The sequence below is a fragment of the Haematobia irritans genome, chromosome 4, assembly GCF_050003625.1.
Source record: "Haematobia irritans isolate KBUSLIRL chromosome 4, ASM5000362v1, whole genome shotgun sequence".
NCBI lineage: Eukaryota > Metazoa > Arthropoda > Insecta > Diptera > Muscidae > Haematobia > Haematobia irritans.
In genome coordinates, this window is record NC_134400.1 from 30405508 (window position 1) to 30425777 (window position 20270).

At 29.3% G+C, this 20270-nt stretch overlaps 1 protein-coding gene across 2 annotated transcripts in view; it reads right to left on the reverse strand.

The window, feature by feature from the left end:
- Positions 1–10208: 10208 nt before the first annotated feature.
- Positions 10209–20270, reverse strand: part of Gbs-76A (Glycogen binding subunit 76A) — a 60652-nt gene continuing 50590 nt past the window's right edge. For both annotated transcript variants that reach the window (XM_075304342.1, XM_075304341.1), the window contains 2 exons: positions 12178–12383; positions 10209–12121 (listed from right to left, as the gene is read on the reverse strand). In XM_075304342.1, the coding sequence (XP_075160457.1) occupies positions 10385–12121; positions 12178–12348 (1908 nt within the window). In that variant the 5' untranslated portion in view covers positions 12349–12383 and the 3' untranslated portion in view covers positions 10209–10384. The remainder of the gene's footprint in view (positions 12122–12177; positions 12384–20270) is intronic.

A 20270-nucleotide genomic window follows, 5' to 3' on the forward strand; every position in this document is an offset into this window, starting at 1 on the left:
GTGTTGTATAAAAATAATGCATTACTTTTGTACATCGGTAATCAGGTTTCGTTGATTACTTCCTATTTGGTTTATAAGCGGGTTTTTAGTGAATTGTTGTTGTTTTTTTTTTTTTGTTTTTAACAAAAAAGAGTTATTTTCTAATCACCCGGTATTATGGTAACTGTTCTTTTAAAGCTTTTATCCTTTGATATTTAACAATTTTTTAGTTCTTCCTAAGTCATTACTTTTAAGCCAAACATTCAAAAATGCTCTTCTTCTAGAGATGGACTTAATTTATACTTCACAAGAAGATTTTTTTAGGTGATATATAAAAATCCTTTCATTCACACAGTTTTCGCAAAAAAAATAATTTTTTGTATATAAAAAAAAAAAATCACGAAAATTTCTCCAATTAAATTTTTAATTTTAAAAAATATTCAATTATAAATTTAATTGATACAACAAATTTTTTAATTGAAACACAAATCAATCTCACACACAAAAAAAAATGTCTGATTCAATCACGAAATTAATTGAATCAATTAATTTTTTCTAATTGAAATATCTTCAATCACAGAAATGATAGTATCAATTAAAAAATTAATTGATCCAATTAAAAAATTAAATTTTTGTCAGATATTGGAGAAAAAATTTAATTTAGTAAGTATACTAAAGTAAATTATATTTTACTAAATTAAATAAAATATAATGAATTACTTTGGATTTAATTTAATTTAGTATTGGATCAGTTATTTTTTTTTAATTGAAATATCTTCAATCACAGAAGTGATAGTATCAATTAAAAAATTAATTGATCCAATTAAAAAATTAAATTTTTGTCAAATATTGGAGAAAAAATTTAATTTAGTAAGTATACTAAAATAAATTATATTTTACTAAATTAAATAAAATATAATGAATTACTTTGGATTTAATTTAATTTAGTATTGGATCAATTAATTTTTTTTTAATTGAAATATCTTCAATGACAGAAATGATAGTATCAATTAAAAAATTAATTGATCCAATTAAAAAATTAATTGATACTACTAATTTTTGTGATTGATTTTTGTTTCAATTAAAAAATTTGTTGAATCAATTAAATTTTTAATTGAATATTTTTTCAAATTCAATTCAGATTTTATTTGTAAAAAATTTTCATGAATTTTTTTTTTCTGTGCTCAAACATTAGTTGTATCAATTAATTTTTTAATTGAATCAATTAACTTCTTAATTGACTTTGGTGATTGATACTATCATTTCTGTGACTGAAGACATTTCAATTAAAAATTCATTGGATCAAATAATTTTGTTATTTTTGTGTGTACACAATACAGTAAGGGCAAATATAAAAATATTATAAATTTCCAAAGAAAAAAAAAAATATTTGAAAAACGTACAGATCGATTTCTCGGCAGACATGGAATTTGCAGTAAAACATTTGCTGGCATTATTCAAAACGTCTTAAAAATTATTTTTATGGAGGTTTTCCTTTTTTTTTTGGAATAAATCCGAAAAACCGAAACGTTACATTTGCAGAATTAATGCGAAATTTAAAATTTATTTAAAAAATGAGAATCCCATTTAAAGTTAATTTCTTCTAAGCCAATTTGGCACCACTTTCGGATCCTAAAAGAAACTTCTTCATTCCTTTTTTCGTTACATTATTCACGCTAAAGCATAATGCAGTAAAGAAATTTTTAATTCTCGTGGCAAATAATTTTTGTTTGTTTTTTGATAAAAAAAAATTATACAAAAATTTTTGATAGAAAGTTACAATACTTTTTTCATAAAAGGCACAAATTATGTTCGTAGAGAGTACGCAAAGTATTTGACCGAAAAATTTGTTTGGTTGTACAACAATAACAAAATTTTGTTACTTTTACGAAAAAAATTCTTACGGTTTACGTAAGAAGCAACGGTTTACCCCACAAGCAACGAAAGCCTTGCCCTTTTATAGGCAAAAAATTTATTTATTTTCTTGGAAGGCAAAATTTTAGACCAACAAAGTTTTGTTTTATTTTTTTTTTTTGAACCCAGATAAGGAATATGATCACCTCAAACATTGTACAAGAACATAATCTTACTTTTTCACGGGACGCATGTAATATTTTTGTCGCAACCATATTAATTTCTCAAAAAATTGTATATCTGATTTCGGCTAGAATGTATATTTTTGCGACAGAAATGTTCCACTGTTTCTTGTGAAAAGGTATTATGTTTATGAAACATGTTTGAGATGATCATATTTCTTTTCTGCGTGTGACCAATAAAAGAAAAATTCGTCTATCTAAAATTTCCTTTCACAGAAAAAAAACTATCAACAATATTTGAATCAATTAAAATTTTAATTGAATTAAAACAAACAAAAAAATTCAATTAAAAATTTCATTGATTCAACAAAATTGTTAATTTTTTAATTGACGAAATTTCAATTAAAAATTAATTGGATCAATTAATTTCATTGGTGAAGACAAAAACATATTTTTGTGTTCTAGGAAAAAAAGCCATTTTCCCGGACCTGTTTCCAATAGGCCACCGAGTTCTTGTGATTTGACACTTAACGACTTCTTCATTTGTAGCCACGAGAAAACTAAAATCTAGGCCAAGAACTTTTCCGGGCGGATTTATGATTTAACACTTATCAACTTTTTCATATAAAGAAACGTCTAACAAAAATAATGTCTAACAGCCCAGACAAAAATAGAATTAATTCTTTCCTACGAAACGAAAACTTTCTTTTATCGATAAAGTTGTCTGTGTAAGCACAGAAACAAATATTTTTGTGTTCAATCGCAGAAATGATAGTATCAATTAAAAAATCAATTGAAAGTCAATTACAAAATTAATAGGTACTATTAATCTTTGTGTTTGTTTTTTTTTTTTATAATTGAATATTTTTAAATATTCAATTATAAAAAAATAATTTTAATTGGAAAAATTTTCGTGAAAATTGTTTCTGTGAAGGCAAAGAAAATCTATGTTTATTATACCCCTTGCCACATTTGCCAGCAATGAATTTTGTTTAGCCTTAAAAAAAGTACTTTGCCAACAAAGAAAAGCATCGTTGGTCTAAACTTTCGTTTCCCGAAAAAAAAAATCGTAAGACTTTCGAGGACATAGGACAGCTATTTAATTACGCAAAATTTGCGATTTAATTATGCCAAATTGCATGAAGAGGATACGATCCTGTAAGCGGGGAGGCTGATACTGCTTTTAATTGTGAACGAACAGAACTTCCCCTTTATTATGAAACAAATATCCGATCATTTATTTCAAAAAAATTAATTTTTTTTCTTTGCGTACCAAAATAATTCCTCTTATTGCCAATATGTAAATTTAAATATGTTTCAGAGATTGTAGATTTGTAGAGATTCTCCATTTAATTTGCTCGAATTTAACGGTATTCCAATCAATAAAAAAAAATTCAACTAATTTACATTAATACAATAAATAAATTAATTAAACAGGTGCAATTTAATAAGTAAAATAAAATAAAATAAAATAAAATAAAATAAAATAAAATAAAATAAAATAAAATAAAAAAAAATAAATAAATAAAAATTAATATAAATTAATTTAATTTAATTTAAATTAATTTTTTTTCAGATATTGGAGAAAAAATTTAATTTAGTAAGTTTACTAAAGTACATTATATTTGACTAAATTAAATTAAATATAATGAATTACTTTGGATTTAATTTAATTTAGTATAATATAATGTACTTCATTCACTATTTTAATGATAATTAATTTAATTTAATTAATATTAATTAAATTTTCATCAGATAAATAAAAGATAAATAAAAATTAATATAAATTAATTTCATTTTTATCAGATATTGGAGAAAAAATTTAATTTAGTAAGTTTACTAAAGTACATTATATTTGACTAAATTAAATTAAATATAATGAATTACTTTGTATTTAATTTAATTTAGTATAATATAATGTACTTCATTCACTACTTTAATGGTAATTAATTTAATTTAATTTAATTAAAATGAATTCAATTTTCATCAGATAAATAAAAGATAAATAAAAATTAATATAAATTAATTTAATTTAAATTAATTTAATTTTGTTTTAGATATTGGAGAAAAAATTTAATTTAGTAAGTATACTAAAGTACATTATATTTGACTAAATTAAATTTAATTTAATTAAAATTAATTCAATTTTCATCAGATAAATAAAAATTAATATAAATTAATTTAAATTAATTTAATTTTTTTTCAGATATTGGAGGAAAAAATTTAATTTAGTAAGTATACTAAAGTACATTATATTTGACTAAATTAAATATAATGAATTACTTTGGATTTAATTTAATTTAGTATAATATAATGTACTCTATTCACTATTTTAATGATAATGATAATTTACTTTATTTACTAAATCACATACTGGAATTTAAAAGATTTTGTATATCTTAAAGTATGTGAATGAATAAATAAAATAAAATAAAATAAATAAAAATTAATTTAAATTAATTAAATTTTTTTCAGATATTGGAGGAAAAAATTTAATTTAGTAAGTATACTAAAGTACATTATATTTGACTAAATTAAATTAAATATAATGAATTACTTTGGATTTAATTTAATTTAGTATAATATATTATACTTTATTCACTAATTTAATGATAATTAATTTAATTTAATTAAAATTAATTAAATTTTCATCAGATAAATAAAAGATAAATAAAAATTAATATAAATTAATTTCATTTTTATCAGATATTGGAGAAAAAATTTAGTTTAGTAAGTATACTAAAGTACATTATATTTGACTAAATTAAATTAAATATAATGAATTACTTTGGATTTAATTTAATTTTGTATAATAATTCACTATTTTAATGATAATTAATTAAAATTAATTCAATTTTCATCAGATAAATAAAAATTAATATGAATTAATTTAAATTAATTAAATTTTTTTTCAGATATTGGAGGAAAAAAATTAATTTAGTAAGTATACTAAAGTACATTATATTTGACTAAATTAAATTAAATATAATGAATTACTTTGGATTTAATTTAATTTAGTATAATATATTATACTTTATTCACTACTTTAATGATAATTAATTTAATTTAATTAAAATTAATTCAATTTTCATCAGATAAATAAAAATTAATATAAATTAATTTAAATTAATTTATTTTTTTTCAGATATTGGAGAAAAAATTTAATTTAGTAAGTATACTAAAGTACATAATATTTGACTAAATTAAATTAAATATAATGAATTACTTTGGATTTAATTTAATTTAGTATAATATAATGTACTTCATTCACTACTTTAATGATAATTAATTTAATTTAATTAAAATGAATTCAATTTTCATCAGATAAATAAAAGATAAATAAAAATTAATATAAATTAATTTAATTTAAATTAATTTAATTTTTTTTTAGATATTGGAGAAAAAATTTAATTTATTAAGTATACTAAAGTACATTATATTTGACTAAATTAAATTAAATATAATGAATTACTTTGGATTTAATTTAATTTTGTATAATATATTATACTTTATTCACTATTTTAATGATAATTAATTTAATTTAATTAAAATTAATTCAATTTTCATCAGATAAATAAAAATTAATATAAATTAATTTAAATTAATTAATTTTTTTTTCAGATATTGGAGGAAAAAAATTTAATTTAGTAAGTATACTAAAGTACATTATATTTGACTAAATTAAATAAAATATAATGAATTACTTTGGATTTAATTTAATTTAGTATAATATAATGTACTTTATTCACTACTTTAATGATATTTAATTTAATTTAATTAAAATTAATTCAATTTTCATCAGATATTGGCGAAAACTCATTAATTTAGTAAGTAAAACAATTAATTATAATCAATTTAATTTAGCATAATTTAATTTTCTTTATTTACTAAATTAATTTAATTTAAATTAACTTATTTTTTCAGACATTTAATTAATTTACTTTATTTAATAAATTAATGTAGTTGAAATTAATTTTAATTTCATCAGATATTGGCGAAAACTCATTAGTTTAATAATCAAAGTAATTAATTGGATTCAAATTAATTGAGTATAATATACACAGAAAAAATATCACCAAAATATTTCCAATTAAAAAGTTACTGGAAGTTGAACAAAATTTAAATTAATAAATTAATTGATACAACTAACTTTTTAATCAAAATAGAAATATTAAGTCAATTAAGTCGATGATTGAAAATTGAAAAAATTTTTAATTAAAACATTAATTGATACAATTAACTTTTTAATCAAATTCGGAAGACTAAGAAAGTGATGAATATTTTTTTAATTTTTAATTAAAAATGTATTTCAAACAATCAATTGTTAATCCAAATAAAAACTCTAAGCCAATTCAGAAAATAATTGAAAATAGTTACATTTTTGAATTAAAAAATTAATTGAGTTTTGCAATCAACATCAATTAAATTTTTAATTGAATCAATTAAAAAATTAATTCAAATTTGCTAATGAAATCAATTAATATTTTAATCAAGAATTTTTTCTATGACCAATTAAAACTGTGATTGATACTATCGTTTTCGTGATTGAAGACATTTCAATTAAAAAATTTATTGGATCAATTAATTTCGTGATTGAATCAGAATTTTTTTTTGTGTGTATGTACTTTATTTACTAAATTAATTTAATTTTTTTTTTATACATTGAAGAAAACTCATTAATTAAATCTAAATTATGTTTTTTTATACCCACCACCATAGGATGGGGGGTATATTAACTTTGTCATTCCGTTTGTAACACATCGAAATATTGCTCTAAGACCCCATAAAGTATATATATTCTCGGTCGTGGTGAAATTCTGAGTCGATCTGAGCATGTCCGTCCGTCCGTCCGTCCGTCCGTCCGTCCGTCTGTTGAAATCACGCTAACTTCCGAACGAAACAAGCTATCGACTTGAAACTTGGCACAAGTAGTTGTTATTGATGTAGGTCGGATGGTATTGCAAATGGGCCATATCGGTCCACTTTTACGTATAGCCCCCATATAAACGGACCCCAAAATTTGGCTTGCGAGGCCTCTAAGAGAAGCAAATTTCATGCGATCCGGCTGAAATTTGGTACATGGTGTTAGTATATGGTCTCTAACAACCATGCAAAAATTGGTCCACATCGGTCCATAATTATATATAGCCCCCATATAAACCGATCCCCCGATTTGGCTTGCGAGGCCCCTAAGAGAAGCAAATTTCATCCGATCCGGCTGAAATTTGGTACATGGTGTTAGTATATGGTCTCTAACAACCATGCAAAAATTGGTCCACATCGGTCCATAATTATATATAGCCCCCATATAAACCGATCCCCCGATTTGGCTTGCGAGGCCCCTAAGAGAAGCAAATTTCATCCGATCCGGCTGAAATTTGGTACATGGTGTCAGTATATGGTCTCTAACAACCATGCAAAAATTGGTCCACATCGGTCCATAATTATATATAGCCCCCATATAAACCGATCCCCCGATTTGGCTTGCGAGGCCTCTAAGAGAAGCAAATTTCATCCGATCCGGCTGAAATTTGGTACATGGTGTTAGTATATGGTCTCGAACAACCATGCAAAAATTGGTCCACATCGGTCCATAATTATATATAGCCCCCATATAAACCGATCCCCCGTTTTGGCTTGCGAGGCCCCTAAGAGAAGCAAATTTCATCCGATCCGGCTGAAATTTGGTACATGGTGTCAGTATATGGTCTCTAACAACCATGCAAAAATTGGTCCACATCGGTCCATAATTATATATAGCCCCCATATAAACCGATCCCCCGATTTGGCTTGCGAGGCCTCTAAGAGAAGCAAATTTCATCCGATCCGGCTGAAATTTGGTACATGGTGTTAGTATATGGTCTCGAACAACCATGCAAAAATTGGTCCACATCGGCTCATAATTATATATAGCCCCCATATAAACCGATCACCAGATTTGACCTCCGGAACCTCTTGGAAGACCAAAATTCATCTGATTCAGTTGAAATTTGGTACGTGGTGTTAATATATGGCCTCAAACTCCCATGCAAAAATTGGTCGATATCGGTCCATAATTATATATAGGCCCCATATAAACCGATCCCCAGATTTGACCTCCAGAGCCCCTTGGAAGAGCAAAATACTTCCCATTCGGTTGGAATTTGGTACGTGATGTTAGTATATGGTATCCAACAACCATGCAGGAATAAGAAGTTTTAAGATACCACAACCCAAGTAATTCGATTGTGGATGACAGTCTTTCGTAGAAGTTTCTACGCAATCCATGGTGGTGGGTACATAAGATTCGGCCTGGCCGAACTTGCGGCCGTATATACTTGTTTTTCTATTTGATTGTAAATTGAATCAAATAGAAAAAAAAAATAATTTGAATTTAATCAATGAGTTTTCTAATTTACATTAATTTATTTGTTTTCAGATATGAGCGAAAACTAATTAATTTAGTAAGTAAAGTACTGTATTAGATCCAATTTAATTTATCATAATATAATTTATTTTATGTACTAAATCAGTGTAAAATAATTTAATTGAAATTAAAATTAATGTAAATTAATTTAATTTTTTTGAGATATTAGAGAAAAAATCATTAATTTTGTAATTAATTTAATTTTTATCGGATATTTACTCATTGATTTAGTATGTAAAGTAATTAACTAGATTTAATTTAATTTAGTATAATATAATGTACTTTGTTTAATAAATTAATGTAAATTTATTTTTTTGTTTTCAGATATTGACGAAAACACATTAATTTAGTAAGTAAATTAAATAATTAGATTCAATTTAATTTAGAATAATGTAATTTACTTTATTTACTAAATTAATGCAAATTAATTTAATTCTCATCAGATTTAGGAGAAAACTGATTAATTTAGTAAATAAAGCAATTAAATAAATTCAATTTAATTTAAAATTATTGCTTTTTAGATCTTTTACTCAATTTTACTTTATTTACTAAAATAAATTAATTAATTTAAATTAATTTAATATGCATCAGCTATTTGCAAAAACTCGTTCATATAGTAAGTAAAGTAACAAATTATTGTGTTATACGAATATATTATTTCATCTGAAATAAAGTTAAAAATAAAAAAGGAAACTATAAAAAAATAAAAATTATATTCAATTTAATTTAGTATAATATAATTTACATTATTTAATAAATTAATGTAAATTAATTTAATTTAAATTAATTTACTTTTTATCAGATATTGGCGAAAACTAATTCATTTAGTAAGTAAAATAATTAATTAGAATCAATCTAATTTGGTATAATATAATTTACTTTATTTAAGAAATTAATCATTAATTTAGTAAGTAAAATAATTAATTAGATTCAATCTAATTTAGTAAAATATAATTTACTTTATTTATCAACTGAATGTAAATTAATTTTTTGTTTTTTGTTAGATATCAGCAAAAACTCATTAATTTAGTAAGCAAAGTAATTAATTAAATTAATTTTGGTATTATATTATTTACTTTATTTACCAAATCAGTGTGAATTCATGTAGTTGAAATTAATTTAATTTTTATCAGATATTAATTGATTTACTAAATTAAATTAACTAATTTAAATTAATTTAATTTTCATTAGACATTGACGAAAACTTATTAATTTAGTAAATAAAATAATTAATTTTCTTCACTTTAATTTAGTATAATCTAGTTTAATTTAGTTACTAAATTAATGCAAATTAATTTAATTTAAATTAATTTCTTGGAAAACTCGATAATCGAAATACTATACGAACTTTTGCAAAAATATTGGACAATCATCATTATGCATTTTGTTTTTTGCCAAATAAAAAAAAAATTAATTCGCTTTGCGAAACTGCTTTTTGAAGAAATCAATGGAGCTTTTTTTCGACTTTCATGTCCTTTTTCACTACGATAAAAATATACGAACTCTTGCAAAAATATTGGAGAATCATAATTTTCAGCATTTTTTGTCAAACAAAAAAAAAAATAATTCGCTTTGCGAAACTGTTTTTTCTATAAAAAAATCAATAGGTTTTTATTTCGACTTTCATATCCTCTTTCAATACGAATTGGTATTCTATTACCACAGTACCGTAAATTCTCTCTACATTGTATTGCCATCTCGAATTGGGGAAAAAAAAACATTCTCTTGGCAAATATCTCTTTCAAACCTAAGGAAAACAAAATCATTCGCTTCATCAACGAACCCTGTGCGAATTGGTGCAACCTTTAATGCAACCTCTATTTCGAATATCTTTTTTATTTTTGTTGGCTATTTCAAGTGTTTCTTTCCCTTTCGATATACAAACTTGCCCTAATCGAACATTATTTCATATTGTGCCGTATTTTTTTTCTCAATGCACTATGGACGTCTATTATTCCTGATCTCAATAGAAAGATGAACACCAGGTCTCGCCAGCGGTGGGACTTAATACTCCTACCAAATTATTTGTATGATGTGATGGTATTACAGGTGTGGGAACGGCTGGTGTTGTTGTTGGCAAACATTGAAAGCAATAATTGGATCCATAATTATTATCCCAATACTGTTGGCCCTTACATGAGTAACGTATGGCAAACTCTAGACGTTGGCCCACATGCAGAGAGTTGCCAAATAACACAAAGGAGAATTTATCGGAGAAACCATCACAGGTATTTTCCACATAGTTTGCTTGTAAGTCGGCAAAGCTACGCCAACTATCTGTGGTGTAGCGTATGTGTACCGATTTGTGAAAATCAATATTACGAACGCGAACAGTACCGGTAATAGTTTGATTAATGGTGTCCGTGACAGCGGCATTTTCCAGCGATACCAATTTCTCGCGCACAATATCAAGGAAGCTGGGTAGGGCACCTGGTTGCTGGAACAAAGGCATTAGGAGTCTATCAGACTTGGGACCCAATTGTATGGGAGGTTCGGAATCCATAATTTCCAAATCTTCATATGCAGATTTCGGTATGGTGGGTACTTCGTCGAGGAACGTTTTAATGTCGGCCAAATCCAAGCCTAGGACATCGGCAAAGCGTACAATCTTTTTACGTCCCGGAGTTCCGGGTGGAGTTTTGCCAGTTTTTAGTGAGGAACAACGTCTCACCCTCTGAGGTCGACAGTCATCTTCATCATCGGTATCTAGATGTGAAGTATGTAAGAGTTGCTTCTTCGTATCGGCTACTTCTTCGAGTTGTCCCTCGCTTTGTGGGCCTTTGGTTTCCTCTGTCATTGGCAATTGCTGTGGGGAACATTCATTAGATTCTTTGCAGGTCTCCTTAATTTCGCAGACTTCGATTTTAAGGACATCTTCGCCATTTTCCGCATGACCATTGATGATAGTGTGTATGACTGTGTTCAGGGTCTCCTCATTCTCATTGACAATAGCTTCCGTCGCTTCCTTTCCCACCTCTGCTTCAGCTGTTTCCAAATTTTTTTTATTCTCCTCTTGCACTTGACTGAAATCTTTGGACTGTTTGCGTAACTCTTGTAAAATTTCCTCTTGTATGGCCGTGGTCATGCTATTCTCCTTAGTGAGTACTACCAAATTGCCATGGCGGTCCACCTTAATATCTGGTCCCTCAGAGGGCAGTGATTTTTTCACATTATTATATATATTTTGAGATTCCGAGGTGGTTGGGGATGTTGAGTTTTCCTTCGATAGTGGAGTAAAAAATCCACTATCATGGCCATTGCACTGTGTGGAGTTATCGTCATTTTTGGGAGATTTGTGAAAGTCCACTACATCACTTCCGTGACCATTGATGTCACCCTCAGTGCCATTCTGACATATATGGGCCTTTTGATTTTGACTGGTATCACTTTCGGAGTTGACATCAAAATACGGACCATCCGAGGAACTATGTGAACTTGCCGCCGAGGCACAAGCATAACCAGATTCAGCTGCAGAATTGTGGGGAGTATTTGAGGTAGATTCTATAAGTCTTAAATATTCACATTCATCTACCGGACTACCAGGACTTTCACAATCGAAATCAAAATACGAATCCGATTCGTGTCTCAAGGGTTGTAAATCTGTAACAGTCTGTTCACCCTCATGGCCGGTAACCCAGGTATTTGTCGATTCACCATTTATAATGGACTCTTCCTCAGTCGAGTGATCACTTTCGTCACCCTGTAAAATTGGTATCCAATAAAACGCTAATAGACCATATCAAAAATGTCACATACCTGAGAGCCCAATGTACGTAATTTGGAAGACAAACGGCGTGCAAATGCCTCAGCTCGACCCCTACATGATGACATACCTAGGGTGGGTATAATCGATATAATACCACAATTGTCTGTACCCTCCGGTGTGCCACTGTAACGTTGTAAAGGTAAGTCGCCTGGACCGTTCATTTACGTCAGACTTTTAAATGAATTGCGTTGTCGAACTGCAAGAAGAGAGTAAGAGAGAGAGAGAGAGGGAATAAATTTATTTGTAATTATTTATCATAAAGTTTTAGCATTATTTAAATTTTTAAAATTATTATTTATTTACTAGCATATCCTGTACTCGAATATAGCCAAAATTGCTATAATTTGGAACTCAACTTATTAATTATATATCGAATTCATAGAATTTGGGATTAGAGGGTAAAATTCTTATTAAAAAAAAACATCTAAAATTGTGAATATACATATTTTTCTCATAATTCCCATTTACCCATTATTTTGAGAAAATATTAGACTTTTTTAATTTCAGTTATACTTAATTTATTGGACATATAAAATACAAAATAAGTATATACGGTCGTAAAAATTTTAAAAAAATTTTCAATAGAAATAAAATTTTGACAAAATTTTCTATCGAAATAAAATTTTGACAAAATTTTCTATAGAAATAAAATTTTGACAAAATTTTCTATCGAAATAAAATTTTGACAAAAATTTCAATGGAATTAAAATTTGGCAACATTCTCTATAGAATTAAAATTTTGAAAACATTTTCTATAGAAATAAAATTTTGACCACATTTTGTATAGAAATAAAATTGTGACAAAATTTTCTATAGCAATAAAACTTTGGTAGATTATTTTTGGCTCGAGTGGCAACCATGATTATGAACCGATATGGATCAATTTTTGGGTGATTGGGGATCGGCTATATATAACTATAGACCGATATGGACCAATTTTGGCATGGTTATTAACGGCCATATACTAAAACCACGTTGCAAACTTCAACCGGATCGTATGAAATTTGATTCTCTTAGAGGATCCACAAGCCAAATCTGGGGATCGGTTTAAATGGAGGCTATATATAATTATGGACCGATGTGGACCGATATTTGCATGGTTGTTAGAGACCATATACTAACATCAGGTACCAAATTTCAACCGTATCGGACGAATTTTGCTCTTCCAAGAGGTTCCGCAAGCCAAATCTGGAGATCGGTTTATATGGGGGCTACATATAAGTATGGACCAATATGGACCAATTCCTGCATCGTTGTTAGAGACCATATACTAACATCACGTATCAAATTTCAACCGAATCGGATGAATTTTGCTCTTCGAAGAGGCTCGGGAGTTCAAATCTGGATATCGGTTTATATGGGGGCTACACCGAAAGAATTTTCTTCGTAAAAAGAACGAAAAATTTCGTTAAAAGTACGAAATTTGTCATTGTTTTACAACCAAAGAAACTTTTCATTAAAAGTACGAAATATTTCGTACTTTCTACGAAGAAAAGTTCTTCCAAAATTTTCGTAGTTTGTAAGAAAAAAAAATCGTACTTTTTATGAAGAATCTTCGTACTTTTTATGAAAAATCTTCGTACTTTTTATGAAACAATTTCGTTCTTTTTATGAAAATGTTTCGTACTTTTTATGAAAAATTTTCGTAGGTTTTATGAAAAATTTTCGTCCTTTTTATGAAAAACTTTCGTACTTTTTTTTCAAAAATGTTCGAATTTTTAGAAAAAAAATTTATTGTCCGTCTGTTGAAATCACGCTAACTTCCGAACGAAACAAGCTATCGACTTGAAATTTGGCACAAGTAATTGTTATTGATGTAGGTCGGATGGTATTGCAAATGGGCCATATCGGTCCACTTTTACGTATAGCCCCCATATAAACGGACCCCAAAATTTGGCTTGCGAGGCCTCTAAGAGAAGCAAATTTCATCCGATCCGGCTGAAATTTGGTACATGGTGTTAGTATATGGTCTCTAACAACCATACAAAAATTGGTCCACATCGGTCCATAATTATATATAGCCCCCATATAAACCGATCCCCCGATTTGGCTTGCGAGACCCCTAAGAGAAGCAAATTTCATCCGATCCGGCTGAAATTTGGTACATTGTGTCAGTATATGGTCTCTAACAACCATACAAAAATTGGTACACATCGGTCCATAATTATATATAGCCCCCATATAAACCGATCCCCCGATTTGGCTTGCGAGGCCTCTAAGAGAAGCAAATTCCATCCGATCCGGTTGAAATTTGGTACATGGTGTTAGTATATGGTCTCTAACAACCATGCAAAAATTGGTCGACATCGGTCCATAATTATATATAGCCCCCATATAAACCGATCCCCCGATTTGGCTTGCGAGGCCTCTAAGAGAAGCAAATTTCATCCGATCCGTCTGAAATTTGGTACATGGTGTAAGTATATGGTCTCTAACAACCATGCAAAAATTGGTCCACATCGGCCCATAGTTATATATAGCCCCCATATAAACCGATTCCCCGATTTGGCTTGCGAGGCCTCTAAGAGAAGCAAATTTCATCCGATCCGGCTGAAATTTGGTACGTGATGTTAGTATATGGTCTCTAACAACCATGCAAAAATTGGTCCACATCGGTTCATAATTATATATAGCCCCCATATAAACCGATCACCAGATTTGACCTCCGGAACCTCTTGGAAGACCAAAATTCATCTGATTCAGTTGAAATTTGGTACGTGGTGTTAATATATGGCCTCAAACTCCCATGCAAAAATTGGCCGATATCGGTCCATAATTATATATAGGCCCCTCTTGGAAGACCAAAATTCATCTGATTCAGTTGAAATTTGGTACGTGGTGTTAATATATGGCCTCAAACTCCCATGCAAAAATTGGCCGATATCGGTCCATAATTATATATAGGCCCCATATAAACCGATCCCCAGATTTGACTTCCAGAGCCCCTTGGAAGAGCAAAATTCTTCCCATTCGGTTGGAATTTGGTACGTGATGTTAGTATATGGTATCCAACAACCATGCAGGAATTGGTTCCTATCAGTCCATAATTATATATAGCTCCCATATAAACCGATCCCCAGATTTGACCTCCGGTGTCTTTTGGAGAAGCAAAATTCATCCGATCTGCTTGAAATTTGGTACGTGGTGCTAGTATATGATATTTAACAACCATGCCAAAAGTGGTCCATATCAGTCCATAATCGTATAATCCGAATGAATTGAAATTTGGTACATTATGCTAGTATACAACCATGCTTAACTAGGTCCATATCGGTCTATAGTTATATATGACCCTCAGATAAATCGATCCCCAATCACACAAAAATTGGTCCATATCAAGTTCATAATTGTATATGGCCCCCATATAAGCGACCCCCATATTTCAATTCTGGCTCTCTACGTACAAAAAGTCCATATCGATTCGTAATTATTTGTAGACTTAACTTAGAAGTTTCTACGCAATCCATGGTGGTGGGTACATAAGATTCGGCCTGGCCGAACTTGCGGCCGTATATACTTGTTGAAGCTCGATTACACTAAAACATGTTTTATTTTGGCTAAAACAAATAAAAATGTCAACTTAGGAGCTATTCTAACATAATTAAAACAATATTTTATGAATATCTATAGTATTTGACCAAAAATCTGAATATTTATCGAATTGAGGTATAACAGCAAAAAAAATGTTTGCTGATCGAATTTAGGAGCTTGTAGGTATATTACAGTGCAAAAATATACCAAAAACTACTTTTGGTTCTTAAATATGGTTTGGGGAAAAATTTATAACCTAAAAATTTTATAAATTGTTGTTCACTTGGCCTTGAAGTACAAAAATATAACAGCAGACATCGACTGCTGTTTTTAGCAGACTTTTTCCTATGAGTGTACTTTACATCTTAAGTTTTTGAATAATTTTTAGTTTTATTGCTTCACTTTTATTCATAGCGCGCTATCACCCAAATGAGAAGTAGCATAGGCTATATATAATTATATATAATTATGGACCAATTTTTGCAAGGCTGTTAGAGACCACATTTTAACACCATGTACCAAATTTCAGCCGGATCGGATGAAATTTGCTTCTCTTAGAGGATCCGCAAGCCAAATCTGGGGGTCCGTTTATATGAGGGCTATACGTAAAAGTGGACCGATATGGCCCATTTGCAATACCATCTGACCTACATCAATAGCAATTACTTGTGCCAAGTTTCAAGTCGATAGGTTGTTTCGTTAGGAATTTAGCGTGACTTCAACGGACGGACGGACGGACGGACGGACGGACATGCTTAGGTCGACTCAGAATTTCACCACGACCCAGAATATATATACTTTATGGGATCTTAGAGCAATATTTCGATGTATTATAAACGGAATGACAAAGTTAATATACCCCCCATCCTATGGTGGAGGGTATAATAATAAAATTACAGCAAATTTTCCTAATGGCAAATTTACCCCGCAAAAGTCTCGCTGTGTTTACAATATATAGAATATATTTTTGTGGCCTATTTATATATAAAAATATTTTTATATTTCTTTTTCTCCTATATATATATATATATTTATATATATTTTCTTATATATATGCGTGCGTAATTCTGCGAAAACGTTGAAATTGTTGACCGAATTTTCATTTTCGTTACACATAAATTGTATAAAAAATATATTTTAGGTCCCTATTATATTGAGAATAATGATACAAAAAATGAATCAATTTTAATTTAATTTGGAATTTGGAACGCAAAATATTATTATAAATTCCATTTTGTTTTATATTCACCCTAATGAGATAGTAGATTTTTCATATAGTCGTACATACAAAAACATCGAATTTTTCGAATTTTTAAAATGTTAAAAAAATCGATGTTTGACATCTTGATGTCGATGTTTGGCATCGCAACTTAGCTTTTTGAATGCAAATTCGGCTTTTTGATTTTGTTTTTTTTTTCAATTCAAATTCGATTTTTTTCGATGTTTTCGTGTAAAAATATGGCAAAGGGACCACTGTGAAGGAATCAAATGAGGGAAAATGGTGCTCTGCTTGAGAGACATTTTTTATGTGGATTAATGAGCAAAATTGAAACATTGAAATATTTAAGTCTAAATATTCAATTTACACATTCAACTGTATATTCAGAGCATTAAAAAGATATGCTTAGGATGAAACATAATATGTTTGCACAGTACAAACATTTTTTCTAAAAATATATGTGCATGAAGCAGAATATGTTTGGGAGCATATCCCAGATTTTGGGTTCTGTATTCTTAACAGTATTATGAACTAACAACAACTTTGGAATAATACTATCATTTGGGCGAAAATACAATGAGGGAAAATGTAGTGTTACATCACGGTATCATATTTTTTGCGAAACGAAATCGCCCTTAAATTTTCAAAAAATCTCCGATTTTATTAATTAGACAAAGTCGACTTCGATGTTTTTTGCCGTCGAATTTGAAGACTATCAACAGTCGACTACGACTTTCTTTATTGACAAACGATGTCAATTTAATGGCATTGATTTCTTTAAATTTAAATTTTCAACTCTTGTATCGGATTTTTTTTTTGCCAAAAATGGCCGATTTTCAAAAGTATGAAAAGTCGATTTTTGTCAACATATAAGGTCAATTTTCACAACTATCAAAAGAGGGCTACGACCTGTTTTAAATGACAAAAAGTCGATTGGTCTAAAAACCGCAAAATCGATTGTATACCCATCGTAAATTGGATGATTTTTGCCAAAACGACGATTTTGCCCAACATAAATGGTCGAAATTTAAGATTACCTAGAGTAGACTACTACGATCTTTTCGACTTTATTATTGACAAAAAGTCGATTAGTCTAAACGACGAAAAATCGACTGTTTACCCATATATTGCATCCCTATCGCAATCACAATGGATTGAATAGTCTAAATGAGCCTGAAGCAAATCGGGATGCCTAAGCATCCCTATCGTAAATTGAATGATTTTTACTTACCCAAAAGCCAATTTTGTCAACATAGTTGATTTTCAAAAATATCCGCAATGGAAGATTATCAAGACTATTATCGACTATTACGACCTTTTCTATTTTTTATTGACAAAAAGTCGATTGGTCTAAAAGTAAAAAAATCCGTACCCATCGTATGATATGATGATGATTTTTTCCAAAACCGATTTTGTCGAAAAGTCTATTTTCCCCAACACAACGACTACGACTTTTCGTATTTGTTTATTAACAATCGATGTCATGACATTGATTTCTTTAAATGTTTCAACTTCAAATTTTCAACTTTTGTATTCCTTTCGTATATTGGATCTTTTTGCTGATTTTCGCCAACACTCAAGGCCGATTAATCGATTTTCAAAAATATCAAAAATCGATTTTCGCCAACATATAAGGTTGATTAGTCGATTTTCACAAATATCAAAAGTCGTCTACGACATTTTCGACTTTTTTGTTGACAAAAAATTTTCTATAGAAATAAAATGTTGACAAAATTTTCTATGGAAGTAAAATGTTGACAAAATTTTGTATAGAAATAAAATGTTGACAAAATTTTGTACAGAAATAAATTTTTTACAAAATTTTCTATAAAAATAAAATTTTGACAAAACTTTCTATGGAAATAAAATTTTGACAAACATTTCTATATAAATAAACGTTTGACAAAACTTTCTATAGAAATGAAATTTTAACACAACTTTCTATAGTAATAAAATTTGACAAAATTTTCTATGGAAATAAAGTTTTGGTAGATTATTTTTGGCGATATGGACCAATTTTTGTGTAATAAGTCATCGGCTATATATAACTAAAGACCGATATTGACCAATTTTTACATGGCTGTTAGAGGCCATATATTGACAAAATGTACCAAATTTCAACCGCATCGGATGACTTTTGCTATATATAATTATGGACCGATATGGACCAATTTTTGCATGGTTGTTAGATACCATATACTAACACCATGTACCAAATTTCAACTGGATCGGATGAATTTCGCTCCTCCAAGAGGCTCCTGAGGTCAAATCTGGGGATCGGTTTATATGGGAGCTATATATAATTATGAACCGATATGGACCAATTTTTGCATGGTTGTTAGAGACTGTATACTAACACCACGTACTAAATTTCAATTGGATCGGATGAATTTTGCTCCTCCAAGTGGCTCCGGAGTTCAAATCTGGGGATCGGTTTATATGGGAGCTATATATAATTATGAACCGATATAGACCAATTTTTACATGGTTGTTAGAGGCCGTATACTAACATCAGGTACCAAATTTCAACAGGATCGGATGAATTTTGCCCCACCAAGAGGCTCCGGAGGTCAAATCTGGGGATCGGTTTATATGGGGGCTATATATAATTATGGACCGATATGGACCAATTTTTGCATGGTTTTTAGAGACCGTATACTAACTTCAGGTACCACATTTCAACCGGATCGGATGAATTTTTCCCCTCCAAGAGGCTCCGGAGGTCAAATCTGGGGATCGGTTTATATGGGAGCTATATATAATTATGGACCGATATGGACCAATTTTTGCATGGTTGTTAGAGGCCGTATACTAACATCAGGTACCAAATTTCAACCGGATCGGATGAATTGTGCTGCTCCAGGAGGCACCCCAAGCCAAATTTGGGGATCGGTTTATATGGGGGCTATACGTAAACGTGGTCCGATATGGCCGATTTTCAATACCATCCGACCTACATCAATAACAACTACTTGTGCCAAGTTTCAAGTCGATAGCTTGTTTCGTTCGGAAGTTAGCGTGATTTCCACAGACGGACGGACAGCCGGACAGACGGACAGACGGACGGACGGACGGACGGACATGCTTCGATCGACTCAGAATTTCACCACGATCCAGAATATATATACTTTATGGGGTCTTAGAGCAATATTTCGATGTGTTACAAACGGAATGACAAAGTTAATATACCCCCATCCTATGGTGGAGGGTATAAAAAGGCCGATTAAATACGTATATAATTAAGTTTAAAGTTTCTATAGAAATAAAATTTTGACATATTAAAATTTTGACAAAATTTTCCATAGAAATAAAATTTTGACAAAATTTTCTATA